The 19,720-nt window shown below is 43.7% G+C and overlaps 1 protein-coding gene across 1 annotated transcript in view; it reads right to left on the bottom strand.

Moving 5' to 3' along the window:
• Window positions 1-19,618, bottom strand: part of SNX30 (sorting nexin family member 30) — a 133,925-nt gene extending 114,307 nt beyond the window's left edge. Inside the window, exon 1 of the mRNA XM_006900840.1 lies at window positions 19,463-19,618. Coding sequence (XP_006900902.1) covers window positions 19,463-19,618 — 156 coding nt within the window. The remainder of the gene's footprint in view (window positions 1-19,462) is intronic.
• Between the last annotated feature and the right edge of the window lie 102 nt (window positions 19,619-19,720).

The following is a 19,720-nucleotide window of genomic DNA, read 5'->3' on the forward strand; positions in this document are numbered from 1 at the left end:
ATACCCAGTAAAAGATCCTGCAAAGTTCAAGAGAATGAGTTAAGGGGGGGAAAAAAACCACAAAAAACAAGACAACAACAGTGGCCACCTTGTTCTTCAGACCAGGTTGAAAGTGGAGATTCAGGCATTCTATTCCACCCATGGCACTAGACCCGCCAGAAACCTGCAGGCTCAGAGTTAACAGCACAGTCTCATTTGTGGATATCACTGAACTGTAAAAGTCTAAACACTATTTACACTATAATACCATCTAAGTTTCTTTCTAGGTTATTCAAAAAGTTGAGAAATCCTAAAATAATGTGTGAGGCCTCCCAGTACACCTAGAAAGAATAATCTAGTTACAGCGGGAAAGTCAATGGAATTGTATCATTTTACAAGGAAGTGTCAGTCTCATCTCCAAAATTACCACTTGTCAGGATCACGTCTTCCATTCCCACTTGTTTAAAAGTTGGCTGCTTCTCTCTGCAGGGAAGCTGCAGTAAAGCCTGCATCACCTTTCATCAGAACAAGGGCTACTAAAAAGAAACTAAGAAGGAAAGGACTTAATGTCATCGGGCTGAAAACACTCTTTCTGGGAGACAGGCAATGTCTCGGGCAGCTCTTTTGGCAGGAAGGAGATAAGCAATGAAATGAGTGTCCAGCAACGCTGAGGTAAAAGAGCAGAGGCTTTTCCCTTCCTCTGTGTCCTGGACAGCAAATAAAAATAATTGCTTAACCCCAGGCAAAAAGACAGGTAGAAAAACTGATGTGAAGAAAAGGTAAAGCTTATTCCAAATTAGTATTCACCTATATTTGCTCAAACATATTAAAAGCCACAAGAAGACTCTTATTTCCTCGATTATGTCTATTTCAAAGGAAGAACCAACAGGATTGGTGTGGAATAAGAGAGAAAAGCTGAAAGGGTAATTCCCAGGTTTTCTCATCTGAGCAACTAGTAGAATGGAGATGCCACACACATACATGGAGGCATTCACAAACATGGGCAGGCAAGGATGCATATGGCACATCAGCCAGCTAACGAGCAGACACAACCTCTTGGGAGGGGACTGATGCTGGGTGCTGTCAAATCAATTCTAACTCACAGAGCCACTGCAGAAATTATCCCAATGAGATCTTTCCACTATGGAGCAGTCAGTGGGTTCAAATCACCAGCCTTCTGGTTAGCAACCAAGTGCTTCATCATTGTACCACTAAGGGCTCTTTCAGGAAGGAGCTAGAGAGGCTAACAGGTGCCTGATCACACAGGAGCCTGGGCAGCACAAACATTTTGTGAAGGGTTGCTAACCGAAAGTTTGGTGGTTTGAACTTTGTGCCTCCCAATAAGACAAACCTGGTAAACTGTAAAGATTACAAGAAGGAGTGGGGGAAATATTACAGCCAAGAAAAGCTTGTGGGGTAGTTCTAATATGTAACATGTAGAATTTCTATGAGTTCAAATCAACTTTACAATAACGAGACTGGCTGTGGTTTTTACCCACACAAAGAGGGACCATGACAGTGTATGCAGTAGGGAGAGGCTGCAGGATTCCAAAGCAGCAGTGACCTGGACAAGGCAGTCTGCTAGGAGGGTGGATTCTGGCTCCAGGTTCATGATAGATGGATGGACCAATTAAAGAATCACACATCTTACCTGGGATAGTGAGGAGAGACAGTGATAGTCGCTTTAAGCAAGTATGCACCACCAAAAAGAAAGAGTGGGAAAGGGATGGCTTGAAAAACTCCAAATGTAGAATGAGCTGCAGTATTTTATATTATGGGAGATAGGGAGTACACAAAATACGTATCTTAATATAGGTTTATATTCCACATTGATTACATAATGAAAGAAGAGATTAGGTTGTCTGCTTTTGGAAACCATACTGAGGGCACTTCTACCCTGTTGTACAGGGTCACAAGAGTTATAACCAATTCTGTAACAGTGGATTTGATTTGTGGTGTGTACCGTATAGCATGGTAAAAGCAAGAATTATAGAAGTTCCTGAAAAGATGAGTTTGAGTATTTGGAAACTGTGAGCCTTACTGAAGTAATGATTCCCACCCAGAGATGGGTACAAGGAACTAACAGAGGAAAAGAACTATGGATGGGTGGTCAGAGCTTAGAGAGGAGAACAAGATATCAAGAAAATAGAAGAAATAGATAAAGAAAGATAATCACTTCTTCCAGTGGATATTTACTGAGAATCTGCATGTACCAGGCAAGGGGCTGGGAACACACTAATGAACAGAATAGACCTTGAAGGAAAAGACACAAACTAATAATGAATGTGGAGGCCAATGAAGGAAAACATTTAAGAGGGGGGCAGTTATAATGATACCAGTGAAGAAATCAAAAGATGAGCACTGAATCCAAGTCTAGGAACCTGGGTTCTAAATCCAGCCCTACCCAGAACTAGCTGGATAAGACTCATCTGCCAAATAACTTCTGTAGGGGGAGGAGGAACTCCTCTGAAGCTGCAAAGGCCCGGGGATTCGACATTAGAAGAGAGTCATCGGTGATGTCTGGGAGCAGTTCTCAGTGAGTGGTAGGGGCAGAGCCCAGACCACGGAGGCCTGAGCTGAGGCACGAGGAGACAGATGGTGTGGCAGATGGAAGCAGTACACAAAGACCACTCATCCAAGGAGCCTGGTGGTGACGAGGAGGGCCAGCAGACAGAAGGCAGCAAGCTAAGCAAACTTCCACATTGAAGACTGGGACAGTATGGAGGGCAAGAAAAGCTCAATTCTGCGATGAGGGAGGAAACTCAGGCTAACAACAGTAGCTTTCATTTCTCTTTAGCTTGACAATTATGTGTAAGAAATGCAATCTACCCAGCACTGTGCCTAACACATGTTTGTTGTTGCTGTGTGCCTTAGAGTTGGAACTGACCCCTTGCTGACTCTCTGCTGGGTTTTCAGAAGTAGTTAATCAAACAGGAGGAGACTGTCCATCCTTCTCCCGCTAAACAGCTGGTGGCCTTGAACCATGTGCCTTCAGGATTGCAGCACAGCTTCTTGCCAGTAGGCCACCAGAGCTCTATGCCTAACACATAAAACGCTAAAAAAAGGTTTGGACTATAATGCTATATTTCTTTGGTGGTTAAAGAATGACCTTGGGAAAGTTATTTTATCTCTAAACCTCCATTTCCCCCCTGACCATAACTACTCCATGAGGGCATGGGTGGGAAGTGTGGCTGAGTCAATTCCTATTCATTGTGACCCTACAGGACAGAGGAGAACTGTCCCACAGGGTTTCCAAGGTTGTCATACTTTATACAACCAGATAGGCAGGTCTTTTCTCCTGCTAAGCCACGGGTGGCTATGAACCACTGACGCTTTGGTTAGCAGTAAAGCATTTAACCACTGCGACACCAGGGATCCTCTCATAGGGTGGGTCAGCTGCTGAGATTACACAGTAGAGCCCCCAACCAAAGAAAAGTCCAAAGACCCAAACCCACTACCATGGTGTTCATTCTGACTCCTCTGACGCTCCAATTAGGTTTCTGAGACTGTAAATTTCAAGGGAAGGAGATCACCGACCTGTCAACACACTTGACTATGTCACCAGGACTCCCTCACATTCAGTAAGAGCTTTCTAAATGCTAGTAATTATTACAAACATGTAGTAATTAACATTATCTCTAGATAGAAGTGAAGATAAGTGAGACAACTGGAAGTCTTTGATGCAGGTAAAACCAGAACAAGAGAAAGAAAAAGTAGGAACAACATTCAGGGAAATTAAAAGCAGCTTCGTGAATATACTAGACATGAAAGGCAGAGCAAAGAGGAGATCACTGCAAGATTTTCTATAAGCAGGGAAAGCTAGAAAGGGCTACTGCAGGCAGAGACAGAGCAGTCCTGGCAAGCCCCATGATCAACACAGACTGGAGAAGCAAGCGTACCCAGGGAGTTAAACCAGTTAAGTGGTGATGTTCACAGCACCTGGAAAAGAGTACTTCTAAAGGACACACTCTAGGTGCCCTCTACGGGCCTGCGATCTGCAGTCACACAGGATCCCACATGCAAGAGGACCTCTCACCATTTAACACTCTGGTGTCACCTCTAAAGTCTTAACTTTTAACAAGAGGATTAATAATCTCTTTTGCACTGGGAATTACAAACTATGCAATAAGTTCTGGATACACAAGGGAGGAGCATTCATTGTTTTAATACAAACTCAAGAAATCTGAAGGCTACGAAGTCACAAAAGAAAATTTAAAAATCCCCTTTATCAGCAGTCCAGGAAACACTGATTCAAATTCTTATTCAAAATGCCAATTTACCAACACTAATCATTAAAAAGGCAAAATAGAGATGTTACTGAAAATAGACTTCCTTGCACACCCATGTTTACCGTGCCTTTGTTCACAATAGCAAGGAACTGGAAATAACCTAAGTGCCCATCAACAAATAAATGGATCATTCACACAATGGAATACTATACTTCATTGAAAAACAAGGAACTCATGAAATATTATTCAAAATGGGTAACCCTGGAGGATATTATGCTGAGTAAAATATCTCACACAAAAGGACAAATACTGCACAGTGCCACTGTAAAACAGGACTGACATCGGAGTTGGGGGTAGACTGAGAAAGATGAGATAAGTAAACTGCATTGAAACAGATGAGGGAGAAAACTATTTAAAAGGGATATGTGATTAGGTATTATTGTCATGAAAACCCCAAATCCCTGTAAATGTTCATTAAAACTAGTAAAATTTAATAATTTTTAAAAAAAGGGAAAAAAAGGTATTATTGTCATGACAGGAGTCCAGAACGAAGGCTGCATAGTGTAATGGACCTGGGGGGAGGGATTATAAAACAATGAAAGAATTTTTCTTTTACTTTTCAAAGAGAAAAGTATACTGGAGGGGGAGGGTGGGCAGGGAGAAAACTGCAACAATGAATGAATGGAAACCCAAAGTCTCTGTAAATTTTCATTAAAAGTAAGAATAAAAAATAAAAATAAAGAAGATTTTTAAAAAAGAAAAGACTTCCTGCAAATACATCTTATTCTAAAATTTCTCTTACTAAAAAAAAAAAAAAGTCACTGTAGCTCCCCTTATGACATTCTGGGTATTGTTGTTAAGTGCTGTCGAGTCATAGACGATTCATAGGGACCCTCTGAACAAAAGACCTGAACACTTGTATAACTTTCATTGTTTCTCCACGTTCATAGAGTTTCCAGAGGCAAGCCATTTCAGAAGTGGATGCCACACCTGCTTCCAAATTCTGGGTATACACACCCAAAATCATGTTAAATTGCAATTACACCCTTGCATCTCTTTTGTCTCCTTTCCGAGAACCTGTGTGCCTTTAGGTTAAGTTAGTTCACATATCCTCCATGCCTGGCACATGATGCTGTTGTTGTTAAGTACAACTCATAGCGACTTTATGGACAAGAGATCTGAACCCTGTCCTACCTATCCTGTGTGAGCCTCATCATATCCAACATACTCATTACTGCAAGTCACTATGTCAATCCATCTCACTGAAGGTCTTCCTCTTTCGCTGACCCTCCATCTTTCCAAGCATGATGTCCCTTTCCAAGGAAAAGCCTGTCTCCTAACAACATGCCCAAAATATATGGGACAAAGCTTCACCTCCTTACCTCTAAGGAACACTCTGGTTGCACCTTCTCTTAGATATGTTTGTTTCTTTTGGCAACCCATGGGATATTCAGCACTTTTTTCCAGTACCACAACTTAAAGGCATCAATATTTTTTGTCATCCTTAGTCATTATCCAGCTCTGAGAAGGATATCAAGTGATGAAAAGTCCATGGCCTGTATCAGGTGCATATATAAATCTTGGACGAGTGGGAGTGGGGGGAGTTCAAGCGCCCTTCACAATTGCTGATGCAAGTCATGTGATAAACAAGATCTGCTTGAACGGACAGTTCAGAAAAAGGCTGCTATCATTGTTTTTCACAGCAGATGCTGATGCTAGCAGGATGACAAACCCAGTTCCTTAAACACACCTCTGCCCTAATTAAATGGCTTAACGAAAGTGCAGGCTTCAAGTTTTGCAATAAAACAGCTATTTCACGGCCATTTTTACCCCCTCTAATTATAAGAAGATATCATTTACCTGTACTTTCTGAGACCTGTACAGGCTAATGTCATTTTCAGAATTTAGATCTCTTAACTGCCAAGGAGCATAAATTCTAACCCTGTACCTCATCCAGAGAAGACACTGAAGCACTTACAGAGTAAAGTCATTTTAGCACGTCAAGTATGGGCACAGACAGTTATACATAAGTATATACCCAAGGGGCCTCCAGTGGCGTAGTCAGCAGAGTTACGCTGATAACCCCAAAATAGACAGACCTAGTAGAAATGACTCAAACGTCCACCAACTTGATGAACAGATAAATACAGTATGTTTCATTCTTAGAATGAATTATTACTCAGCTATAACAAGAAATGAAGTGCTACTGATGTTATAAACATGAATAAATCTTGAAAACATTATGCTTAATGAAGGAGCTAGACACAAAAGTTCATGTCATGTATCATCTCGCTCATATGAAAGATCCAGAATCTAAAGAGACAGTAAGTAAAGCAGGAGTTGAAGATAGGGGGGAATGGAGAAGAGCAACTGATAAATGGGGACACATGAGCATCACAGCTGATGAAAATGTTCTAGAATTAGGTAGAAGGGGTGGCTGCATATTTGCAATTGCATTTAAAAAAAAAAATACATAAATGCATACTTACAAAATATCATTATCATTTATCTTCACTGCTACAGCACATATGAATTATAATGTAAATATTTAACTTTTTTATATACTTCTCCCCAAATTCCCACTGTAATCTTGCCTCCATCATTCTCCAGTGATCTGAGACTTTGCCTGTGGTGATACTTTACTGTTTCTCTAAGGGATGTAGCTGGCATAAGGACTGTCATAATCTTTCAGATTATTTCCTCCACCCTTAGCTGATTGGTCCAGGGTGAGCATTTGAAACCAATTTAGACCAGTCACAGCACAAACACACGACCCAGGCCAGGTTTCCCTGAGATTTTTTTTCACCCTCCTTCTCCTAAGAAGAGAGGTTTACCTCTCTTTGGAGACAGAGCTGTGTAATAGGAGGGATGCGGGCTGCCGTTTGCCTCATGTCCCATCACCTCCATAAGTCTGGTCTGAGAGAATGAAGCAGATACTCAGTGGCATTTCTGACTCCAGCTCACACTGTGGTTAAAGTGAGCCAATCATCTAGTATCTGATCCAATGAGTCAAAAACCTTATGGAACAGCCTCCCCTCTAGTCAACTGCTGCAAGAGCCTTTTTCCTGAACTCCCTGGTTCAGACTTGACCCTGCTAGGGACTCTGTTACAGCAACCTCTCTAAATAAACACAGGGTCTTGACCTTCCCTTGTTAAAACACTTAGTAGGGAAGAACAAGGCCCTCTCCATCATCTGTGTATCTCCTGACACTTGCAGGTTTTGCCAGACTTTTCTGCCCAAGTTGCTCTTCCTTTCTTGGTCCATTTCTTCCTTCCTCCCTTAGCTCAAACTTAATCTGCTTTGGAAAAGGTGCCCTACTCTTAAAAATAATCCCTCATGTCTTTATTTCCAAGTATACAATTTTCAAAATAAGTGTAGCAGATGCCCCATATCCTCTCACCCTGACTACTTCATTACAATGGTCTGTCTTCCAGCTGACAACAGTTGCATTTCTTGATCTGATAGCTTTCCCTAGCTTCTGTATGGCCCACCCACAACATAGGCTGGAAGTACTTAGGGAATTAATGCCCTGACTCAAGCAGATCTTAACCAGTGAGTTAAACAGTTTGCTGTTTGAAGACCACAGCTCCCTTACTCCAAGCAGAAGACAAGCAAAGCACGCATTCTCTACAGATTCCCAGTGCTTCCTGGGTAGAATTAAGCTTCTCTGAAGGCAGTGGTAGAATTCTTGCCTTCTAAGCAAAATTCCAGGTCAGTGCATTGCATGTATAGCTGTCACCTGTCTTTACAGAGGTTTGCATGTTACTATGGTGCTGAACAAGTTCCAGCTGAACAGAGACACACTAAGAAGAAAGGCCTGGTGACCTACTGTCTAAAACTAGTTAATGAAAACCCTATAGATCACAATGGTCCCATCTGGACACCAGTCAGGGGAGTGGTGCAGAATGGGCAGCATGCGGTTGCCGAGTTGGGGCCCTGCCCAAGAGCAGCTTAACAACAGTCCTCAGTGGAGACTGACTTGACAGTGTACCTTTTACTGGCTGCATTCTCTTCCCTGTCTCACATCCCTTCTCCTCGAATGCTGCTTCCCTCACTTCTCAGATAAACTGCTTGCACTTAAATCCATTCCTGACACTGTGCAAATCACGCATTTAATCTTCAGAGAACCCATTAAAAGAACCTGAATTTTAGCCAGGGGGAAACTAAGGCATTACAAGGTTAAGAAATTAAGCCAAGGCCACAGAGCTAGTAAGTACTTTTAGCATTTTCACATTATATTGCAACCATCTTTTTAAGTGGCCCCCTTCCTCACTGGACCATAAATCTCTCAAGGGAGAGATCATTTTTTAATCTTTCTCTAAGTTCCCTAGCACCTAGCACTGAGCTCCTGACTGGATCTAAACCACAATAGACATGGGTTTTGAAAAATGCCTGTAATCTGCAACCCAAATACACCCCTGCTTTTCTGCCTCTTTGGTTTTACTCAAACAAGAGTTCTGAAAATGCTTTTTCTGCACAACTTTCCCCTCCCCAATGTACTAATAAATAAAAATATTTTCTATTTCCACTCCAGCAGACAAAATGAGGACTTCTTCTGAAGTAACATACATATATAAGGTGTAAGCTATCGTGTTGTTAGGTGTTGCTGAATTGACTGCAACTAATAGTGACCCCATGAACAACGGATCTGAATCTTGCCCTACCCTGCACCATTCCCACCATCATGCTCAAGCCCACTGGTGGCAAAGGTGCACTTATTCATTTAAGAGCAATTTGTCTAATATTAGAGGGATGTTTTAGCACCAGAGAAAGTGACCAAGGACCACTTTAAAGTTCTACAGAACAAAGGTGTCAGCTTAAAGACTAAGGTACACCTGATCTAAGTAATGGTATTTTCAGTTACCGGCCATGCATCTGAAAATTGGCCAATGAATAAGAAAAAGCTAAATTCCAAGTGACCATAATCAAAGCATTCTTCAAACTCCTTCCAGGCTGTTTTCCCATGTTTCTCACTAATCCCCAGCTCTAGACTCTGGGGATCCACTCTTGACACATGACTCTCCTCATTCCTCCTCCAGTGAGCACAAGGCTTTTTCACCTCAGGACCTCTGCTCAAATCCTTCCCTCATTTATGATGCTGTGTTCCATCTCATTCCCCGTCCCCTCAACACACACATCAGAGAGCTTCCTCAAGCTTCAAGGTCTTGGTGAAAACCCAGCTCAACCTCTCCTTAATAGCAATAAAAGCTTAAGAAAGAAAGGGCGTTTTATTTTTTAAAGAAAGTGTCTTCTTGTTGTGTGCCAATGAGTCAGAACGAACCCATGGCTGACCCTCCAGTGGGTATTCAGAGACAGGAAACCGCATGGGAAGAGACTGCCATCCTTCTTCCACAGAGCAGCTGGTGGATTCAAATGCGGCCTTTGGGATTGCAGCACAGCTTCTTAGCACCAGCCCACCAGACATCCCTAACCTCATTGCCATCAAGTCAAACTGACTTATAGCAGACCTTCCAGTGGGTTTTCAGGAGGGTGTAAACTGCATTGGAGGAAACTGCCCATCTTTTTCAGAGTTTTGGACCACCAGAGAGGTGCTGCATTTGGGTCACCAGTGCGACTCTCTACAGGCTATGCCACCCATGAGAGCTCCCTCAGAGAGAAAGTCAATGTCAAGTCTATATCTATGTCAATGTCATGTCTACTAGGAATTGACTTTCAATGTTACTTTACATTATGTTACCTTACACTATATGTTATGTTCTATCAAATCATAACTAATTCATAACTGACCCTCCAGTGGGTTTTCAGAAGCACTTAATCACAAGGGAGTCAACTGACTGTCTTTCTCCCTTGGAGTAGCTGGTAGATTTGAACCACATGCCTTTGGGTTGGCAGCATAATTTCTTAACCCTAAGCCACCTAAGTTCCCTAAGACAGAAAGGACATGAGGGAGTGATATTTAAATGCAAATTTAAAAAAAATAGCAATAAGAATTGAAGCCACAAGCTAAGATGATCCAGAGATAACTATTAAATTGAATGAAGATCAAAGATCTGATGCAGAGCCCTAAGAAATAGCATTATTTAAAGAACAAGCAGAAAGACCTATACAGAAAACTATGTCAGTCATTTCACTTTTTAGGTTCGGATTCATTTCCTTTTTTTTTTTTTCTACTTTGTCTCACAGGGAACTACATTTCCCAGGTTTCCTTGCATCCTGGCTGGATAGGTTCCACCAAAGGAAAATATTGAGATGATCAGAAAACGGGGTGTAGTAGAAAGCCAGGCTATTCCTCTCTCCCCTTAATTTCTTCTCTCAGGTTCAGATGGTGTCTCTAGAAGTTGTTGCTTCTTCCAGGGCTCTCTGCCTCTGTGGTCTCAACTCTTGCTGAGTTGACCCACCATGAATCTACTTCCTGAAGAATCTCCTGGGTTCTGCTCCCCTCACGTCCTCCCACTGACCTTCTATCCAGTGTGACAGCTGCTTCCTTTCTATTGCTGATCTCTGGGTTGCCTCATGGATCTCTGAATGGCTTGTCAAGTTACATCAACTTTGTAACTAATTCTTAATATTATATTCTTTGCATTTTATGCATCTAGAGTAATTATGGACTGGACTCCAATTGAGAGAAAAATTTACAAAGAACTGGCAAAAAATAAAAAAGATGTTGTGAATACAATATCAAGAAATACTAACAACCACCCAGCATTTATTACAGGCTCACAATATATTGAGCTTTGATATCAAGCCAGGTACTACTGACATCCCTTTGTACAGATGAGGAAACTGAGGCACAAGAAGGTTAAATAATTTGCTACAACTAAGACTGTAAGTGGTAGAGCCAGAAATTAATTTCAGCCCTTGTTTGAGATCTGGACTTCTATACTCCATATACATTCTAAAACATGGAACCAAGGGAGGACTGTGTCAAGGTGGCATGTGGATACTCGACAGCTGAAGTGCTGTCTACCAACTTAACTTGGTTGCCTGGTGGTAAGAAGATGTGCTGTAATCCTAAAGATACAACGCTCAAATCCACCATCTGCTCCACAGGAAAAGGATGGACAATCTCCTCCGATGCAATTACTGCCCCTAAAAACCCACTGGAGGGTCAGTTATGAGTCAGTTCTGATTCAGTGTTGAACAAGACAGTATGATGGGAGGGAGCTCTGCTGGCCAAGTGGTAAGGAGTTGCGCTGCCAACCCAAAGGCACAGGGTTCAAATCTTCCAGCGACTCCAGGAGAGAAAATAGGCAATCTCCTCTCATGCAATTTACAGTCTCTTAAAACCTGAGGGCAAAGGGGGAGGGGGGTCAACTATGGATCAGTTCTGACTCAATGGTATATAACAACAGTATAGTGTAAAGGTGAAGACATAAGAGAGTGTGGCTAAATTGTTAAAAAGGGAATTAAAAGGGAAAGGAAATCAGTCAAGAAATGTACAGAACAGATCATTAATGTAGATGGGTAAATTCCCAAAATAAAGGCATAACTTGAGAAGACAGTAAATTAGGGTCTGAATGAAATTCAAGATTTTAATGAATAAACATGAAAAGCAGGGAAGGTGGTACTGACAAGAAAGAAGGTAGTAGAGTTTCTGTTGGAACATTTGTTTTTTCTGCTTGTCCACTGCTCATGCCTCTTTTTTCCTGCTAACAATAGATTGATTTTGTTTTGGAAATCACCTATCTCCCCCAAAACACAAATAATATTCCAGATTTTCATCTGAGAGGTGGAAACATCAGTGTTCATTTTATTTGTTGAACAGTACAGATACATTTCGTTCTCTAAACAGATACAAATCATACCCTTTGTATGTCTACTTTACAATTAAAACAAATAAAGACCTCCCTTCTGGTTAAGTAGCCCTGGTGGTGCAATGGTTAATCTCTCGAGTACTAACTGAAAGATTGATAGTTTGAACCCACAAACTGCTCTGTTGGATAAAGATGTGGTGGTCTGGTTCCATAACAACAGTCTTAGAAACCTTACAGGTGGTAGTTCTATCATCCCAGAGGGCTGCTATGAGTTGGAATCAACTCTAGAGCAGTAGGTGGTGGCACATTTCCTGGCTCAAAGGTGAGCACCTGCTCCAGGCACTAGGATTGCTTTAGGAGCCTGACCCAATTTAGGCCAATGATGTGTTGCCCAGGATTTTTGACGGAACTCTCAGGAAAGAGGTGTCCTCTTTCTGCTGGAGTTTGTAAAGCTTGTTTGTAGGATATATCCTTTCCCTAGTTTGAGAAGAAAGCTATCAAAAAGTAAAAGAGAGCCAAGAGAAGAAAGGGACCCAATGCCCAACATCATTTGAATACCTAGCTCCAGCCATTCATGACTCCAAAATACCTGGGGGCCTTTTTTAAAGATACAAGCTGGTAGATTTTCCTTTTTTGGTGGTGGGGAAGAGGAGAGGGAGGGGACAAGTTAAGTGCTGCCTGTCAACACCTAAGTGAGTTTAAGGTCTAGTTTACTGTCTCTTAACTAAGAGTGCTATTTACATTCTGACTTATTTTATGGAATGTCGAAGTAATTCTCAATTCAATAGCTTGTGTCATTCTTTTCAACACATAAATGAAATCATACCCTCAAGACCCCACAATGGGTCCTTCATGTCATTCACATTAAAGGTCGAGGTCTTCAGGGTGGTATATCAGGCCCCCTCACTGCTGGCCGCCCCACTACAACTACCCAACACTCACTTGGTCCAGCCACACTAATCTCTGGGCTTCTCCCCCATTTCCACTCCACCTGCCACCCCCTACTCTCTGCACCTGCTTTTATGCATCTTATTTGGCTGACACACTCTTCTTTAGATATCTAAAGATATCTTTATGTATCTATATGCCTGGTATGTACCCAACCTCCTTCAGGTCCCTGCTGAACTCTGAATTTCTCAAGGAGGCTGATCCATGACCCCTTCCCTGTAGCCAGTAATCCTGAACCCCCTGCTGCTGCTCTCTTGGTACTTACTTCCATAGCATTTTTTACCCCAAACAGTATGTACTCACCACAACGTACTTAAGAAGACAAGGGTCAGTTTACATTCACTTGATCTATCTGATGTTCCTGCTTGGGAAAGGAAAAAGTCAGGGAAAGGGAGCAAGATGTTCACTTCAAGAAAAACAGACACGGTGACAGCGACAATGGACTTGAATGTGTCAGAGAATGTGAAGATGACACAGGACTGAAGAAGTTTCAATCTGCTTATTCAAAAGGTCACTGTAAGTGGTAGTGGCCACAACACTTAACAACAATATCTCAAGTTTCTAGGACAGTGCCCTACTCAGAGAAAGCATCCAGATACTTGCTGAGTGAATAAAATGGCATGTGCCTCAAAGGAGCAGAGACTAGAAAAGAAAATAAGACTGACCACCTACCTCCTGAACCTGATATAAGTATAGACAAGAAAGACTGCAGGGGAAACATTGTCCTAGGTGGCTGGAAGTAGAGAAGAAAGAGGCTGAGGATGTGGGGAGGGATGTTAACCAGAAATGAGGCTTTGAGAGGGCTTGATGTTGTGTCTGGAAGGTCTATAGAAGCCAGAGGTTAAGTCAAGGAAGAAGCAGCCGAGAGTCATTTCCAGATGAACGTAAAGAAAGAGAGATTTCTCTACATTTAGGTGGAAAAGATATGATGACAATGGCGGTGGTGGTGGTGGGTGCTTTCATGTTGTTGTGATGGTGGTTCTTATGTGCTGACGAGTCACCAGCTACACATAGAGACCATATGTCTGATAGCTCTGAAGCCTACCCTGTCCTGAGCCACACTCACTGACTCAGACACACCTACCCTCATTGCCCTAGTTACTGTATCAATCTATCTCAACAAGGTCTAGCAGCCCCTGGTAGATAGATTTCACCCCCTACATCACGACTAAGGTGTGCTTGAAACAAGCCATGGCCTTTGCAATTACTTGCTATGCAGCAGAGAGGTGGACAATGACTAGGGATGATAGAAGGAGAGTTGATGCCTTTGAGCTTTGGTGCTGGAGAAGAGTATTGAATATTCCATGGACTGCTAGGAGAACAAACAGGTTCATCTTGGAGAGTGAAATCGGGTTGCTCCTGGGAAGCAAGGATTCTGAAGCTTCGTCTGACATACTTTGGACATGTTGCAAGGTGGGATCAGTCCTTGGAGAGGAATGTCATGCTTGGGAGTGTGGAGGAACAGCGCAGGAAAGAAAAATTCCTTGATGAGATGGATTGATTCCGTCACTGGGGTAATGGGATAGGCGTGTCAGAGACAAGAAGATTGGCAAGGGATAGAGCAAGGTTTAGGGCTGTTGTACATAGGATAGGTATGAGTCACTAACGACTCGATGGCACATAACAACAACAAACATCACGCCACGGTTTGAATTATTTGAGAAATTGTTAGATATAGAGCCCATCACATAAAGATCTTTTGTTATGAATGGAAGTTTCATGTCTTCAATTTAGCAGATAACCAGGATGTTTGCCTAACACAGAAAAGTGATGCCCACAGTAGTTGTTACAAATAGGGATAGAGAATCAGATAAAACCATCTAGTCCAGGTTGATAGAAACGTTAACGAAGCAGAACACAACCTATGATATTAGTGGCTATTTGCATTTTAAGATGTACATAATTAAGGAGTGTTGCTAGTGGATGAGTGAAACTCAGAATCAACAGCAGGAGGTTTCATGAATTTGCTATTGTTGTTGTTATATGTCATTGAGTCTTCTGGGACCCATAGCGACCCTATGTACAGCAGCTCTGAGCCACACCCTGTCCTGAGCCAGTCTCACTAATTCTGACACACCAACCCCTATTGCCCCATCTCATCAGGGTCTTCCTCTCCTGTGCTGTCCCTCCACGCTTCTGAGCATGGTGTCCTTCTCAAGGACCGGTCTCTCCTGGCCATGTGCCCAAAGTATGTGAGACAGAGTTTCAAAATACTAGCCTCCAAGGAGAAACCTGATCACACCCTCTCCAAGACAGACCTATTTGTTTTCTTGGCATTCCATGGTATGTTCAAGACTCTTCTCCAGCACCACAACTTGAAGGCATCTATTCTTCTTCTGTCATCCTTAATCACTGTCCAGCTCTGACACATAGCACATAACTGGGAAGACCATGGCCTGGATCAGGCACACCTTAGCTTTTAGACTGACATCATTGCTTCTCAGTACTTTGGAGCGGCCCCTGACAACAGATTTACCTAACACAATTCTTCTTTTGATTTCCTGACTGTTGGTGCCAAGAGTATTGATTGTGGAGCCACAACTGAGGTGCTGTCATAGCAACCCTATAAACAACAGATAGGAACTTCGCCTTACCCTGTATCATCCTCACGATCTGACATGCTCAAGTTCATTGCTACAGTCACTGTGTAAGTCCATCTTGCTGATGCTCTTCCTCTCTTTCTCTGACCCTCCATCTCTTCCAGGATAATGTCCTTCTCCAAGGACTGGCTCCTCCTGCCAACATGCCCAAAGGATGTGAGAGGAAGTTTTATCAGCCTTGCCTCTAAGGAGCACCCTGGTTGCAATCCGTCCAGGACAAACTTGTTTGTCCTTCTGGCAGTATGTGGGATACTCAGTACTCTTCTACGAAGCCACAATTCAAAAGCATTAATTATTTTTCTGTCATCCTTATTTCAAAGTGCTAAAGAGCAAGGATGTCAGTTTAAAGACTATAGTGTACCTGGTCCAAAACACGGTATTTTCAATTGCTACCTATGCATCTGAAAGTTAGACAATGAATAAAGATAATGATGTGGTGGTGGTGGTGGTGCATGTGTGCTGCTGAGATGTAATTGACTCATGGCTGAACCTTCAGCAGGTTTTCTAAGGCACACGAGGAGACTGCCTATCCTTCTCCCACAGAGCAGCTAGTGGGTTCAGATCACTTGCCTCCGGGATTGTAGCACAGCTTCTTACCACCAGGCCGCCAACTAACATGATGAGAACCAAATCCTAGCAGCCCCGGTAGATAGATTTCTTTTTCCCAGCACATCATGCCACAGTTTGAATGATTTGAGAAACTGTTGGATAGAGAACCCATCACATTTTCTTCTTTCTTTCAGACACCCAGAGAGCATTCAAACGCATCACCTCCAACAAGCTTCCCTGATCATGGCATCACCCTGGGTCCAAAGACAGAAATTTCCTTCTGCATAGTAACTCTGCACTATGAGGGATCTGAAAACCTCCTTCTCTTGATTCCGAATCCTTCTTATGCATGATCACAAACCCAACTTCAAAAAGTACAAGAAAGCAGGCTTCTTTTTAGATGGCCCATAGCACTCATCTTTCCTACTTGCCCATCCAGTCTGAGCATGAGAATACAGGGCAAAGAGAAGGATTCCAAGAGTCCTGAATTTCTGTTTCCTGCTAGCTTCAAGATGTGCTCCTTGTGTAAAAAAACTTCTAAATTATAAGAATTTATACGTAAGGCAAGATTCAAAGAAAATGTTACTCCCAATAAGAGAAAGAATTTCACTACATGGCCTCCAAGGAAAAGAGGCTTACTACAAAATCAGGCCCTAGGGACAGTGTCATTTAGGTGCTCTCCAGAGCTGTAAGGAGACTTATTAAATATTCCTTAATTAATAATAATGCCTCCAAGATGGCCTTTCTCACAGAACTGATCCTGTAAAGGAAGCCAGCAATAATGAGACGTGGGTCTGACTTCTTATGTCCTCCCTGGATTTACACAACTAAATCAGGTTATCCTCTAAGCGTAGGAATTCAAGCAAATATTTAAAATAGCTATCAGTGGTGGCCAATCTTCAAAATGACCCCAATGATTCCCACCTTCTGATAGCCACACCCTTCTTGTCACATTGGACCAGTTGAAATGTGATCAATCTCTCTGTCTTTCACTGCTGTCAAGTTAGAACTGACTCACAGCTGACCCGCCAACCGGTTTTTGGAGGTTGTAAAGTATACAGGAGAAAAAGTGTCCATTTTTTTTTCCTTCCACTTAACTGGTGGATTCAAACCTCCAGAGAGGCACTGCTGTTGGATTAGCAGCACCATTCTCTACAGAGTACACCACCAGAGCTCCCTCTGTGATAAAAAGAATACAGCAAAGATAATGTTACATCTAGGAGTAAGTTATACCATGCTCAGACTTCAGTGTCAGGTACTCTCACTCTTTCGGATCAACTGCTCTGGGGAAAACCAGCTGCCATGTCAAGCATTTTGACAAGGACGTTGCCAACAGCTAGAAGGGGGATCCTCCAATCCAGCCTTCAGTAGACTGAAGCCTTAGCCAGCAGCTGAGTTCCTGGGTGGCACAAACGGTTAACATGCTGGCTGGCTACTAACCAAGAGACGGGAAGTTTTCATCCATCCAGTGGTGCATCAAAAGACAGTCCCGGACACCTCCTTCTGAAAAATCTACCACTGAAAACCTTGGGGAGCAGAGTCTATTCCACAGCAGAGGGTCAACCTCGGGTCAGAACAGGACCTAAAAGTCAACAGCTTGCCTCTAACTTCATAAAACACACCGAGTTAGAATTCCTAGATTTTTTGACCCACAGAAACTATTGTTAGGTGCTAAATTGTGGGGTGGTCACAGAGCAATTCACTATCCTATTCAGAACATGCTTGGAAAAAAAGAGAGAAGACCATCAATGAAAGTATTGACACTGTGCAACATTCTGGGTTTAGGCATGACAGGGATTGTGAAAATGGTGCAAGAGAGGGAAAGGTTTTGATCTGATGTTCATGGCGTTCTTGTGAACTGTTGTCAACTGTAGTGAAATGGCAACTAACAACTGCCTAAGACTAAGAAGTTGGAAAGTTTGATCTTATTTCCTCTCTACTATTGGTTATTTAGGACCAATTAATCTGTAAGAAAACAGCAAATTATACATTAAGCATTCTACAATTACTGATGGCAGATTTGGGTAATATATTTCCAAGTGACATTATTATTTCTTCATATAAATTCTCATCTATAAAAGAAAACAATCACAAAGGAGTCACACACACAGACACACAGACACACACATCTGGGCTGCTCAATCCATTGATTTCATTAACTTTTGCGTGTCCTTGCTCCTACTGGTCTACTTCCACTCTCTGCTCTCACAAGCCTTCTCAGGAAGTAACATCAAGACCCCTTCCCTTGGGGAGCTCCGGTGACCTAGTGGCAAGGAGCTGCAACTACAATCCCAAAGGCACACGGTTCGAATCCACCAGATGCTCTGCCGGGAAAAGGAGGGACAATCTCCTCCTGTACCAGTCAGATCTGATTTGACGGTACACTCACACAAAAATTAAAAAAAAAAAAAAGACCCCTTCCCTTAGCTATTTTGAGTCTTCAACTAGCAAGTCATTCCTCTACCACTTGCTCCAAGTGGAGGAAAGAGGGTTAGGCTTCCTGCGTCCACCTGGTATTGGGTTGAGGAGGACTTCATTGAGAATTCTACCAGGGACAGGAAATCCTGATCACAAGCGCTGAGCACTCTAATTCCTGCAATTAGTGAGTAAGTGGCAAGAGCAGCGCTGATACAATCACTGCTCAAGTCACACCACCGCTACACTTGAACCGGGCAAAGGAAAGGGGAATAGACACTCCAATTCCTTCCCTAGGCTGCGATCTCTCAAGGCAGCAGGAGAGCGTGCTGCTCTAAGCGAGGCGGGAGCCTCTTTCTGCACAAAGAAGGGCAAAGGGCAAGCTTTCTTTCCATCGACCACAAAACCAGCCTCTGCCAGACCTAAAGAGTGTGGGAGGCTGTCGGAGGTGAAGGGAGCTCCAGACAGAAAACCACAAGGAGACTCTCTCCTCCCGCCGCCAGCTGGGGTCTAAGTCAGGTGACTTCTCTGGCCACACAGCAAACCTAAACAAAGATCACTCCCCACAGGACTGACCGGCGGCGGGGGAGGGACGACAAGGACTCACACTAAAACCAAGACTTACCAGTTTCCACCACCAAACCCAGAACTCTCTCTCCTTTGAAGTCACAGGAAACTGGAGAAGCTACAAGTTACTCGGCAGCTTCGACTCCAGGGATGCACTAGGAGGAACTTGGGACCGGGCTCTGCACGCACGCCGGCAGGACCTCTCCCCACCAGCTGTCACCGGAGCTCGCGGGCAGACACAGCCTGAAAGCCCGTCCCTCTGGCCGCTCCCAGGCAGCAGCGACCCTGCAGGGGAGACGCTTCTCCCGAAGGCTCAGGAGTGATGGCACGCCCGCCCGCCCCCCGGCAAGGGGCGCCAGGATGGGCGCGGCCCCGTGCCGAGCGTGGCTTCGGTTCCATCCATCCCGCCTCCCCAGGGAATGGAACGGGTCTCCTGGTCCCCAAGCCCGCGCGACCCACCTTGTCGCCGAAGCTGCGGGCCATCAGCAGGTCCGGGCTGGGCGTGCTGTCGCCGCCCACGGCCTCCTCGCTGCTGGAGCCAGCCAGCGGGTGCGGCATGTCACGCAGGGAGTGGGGCCCCGTGGACGGCAGGGCCTTAGGGGGCCCGGCCGACATGGCGCGCACCGCTCGGGACGCGCCGCCGCCGCTTCCTCCTGCTGTCCGCCGCGGCGGGCCAGCCCTGCGCCCCGGGCAGAGGCCCCGCTCAGCCGCGGCTAG

Source organism: Elephantulus edwardii, unplaced genomic scaffold (assembly GCF_000299155.1).
Source record: "Elephantulus edwardii isolate Elephantulus edwardi_28Jun2011 unplaced genomic scaffold, EleEdw1.0 scaffold00297, whole genome shotgun sequence".
NCBI lineage: Eukaryota > Metazoa > Chordata > Mammalia > Macroscelidea > Macroscelididae > Elephantulus > Elephantulus edwardii.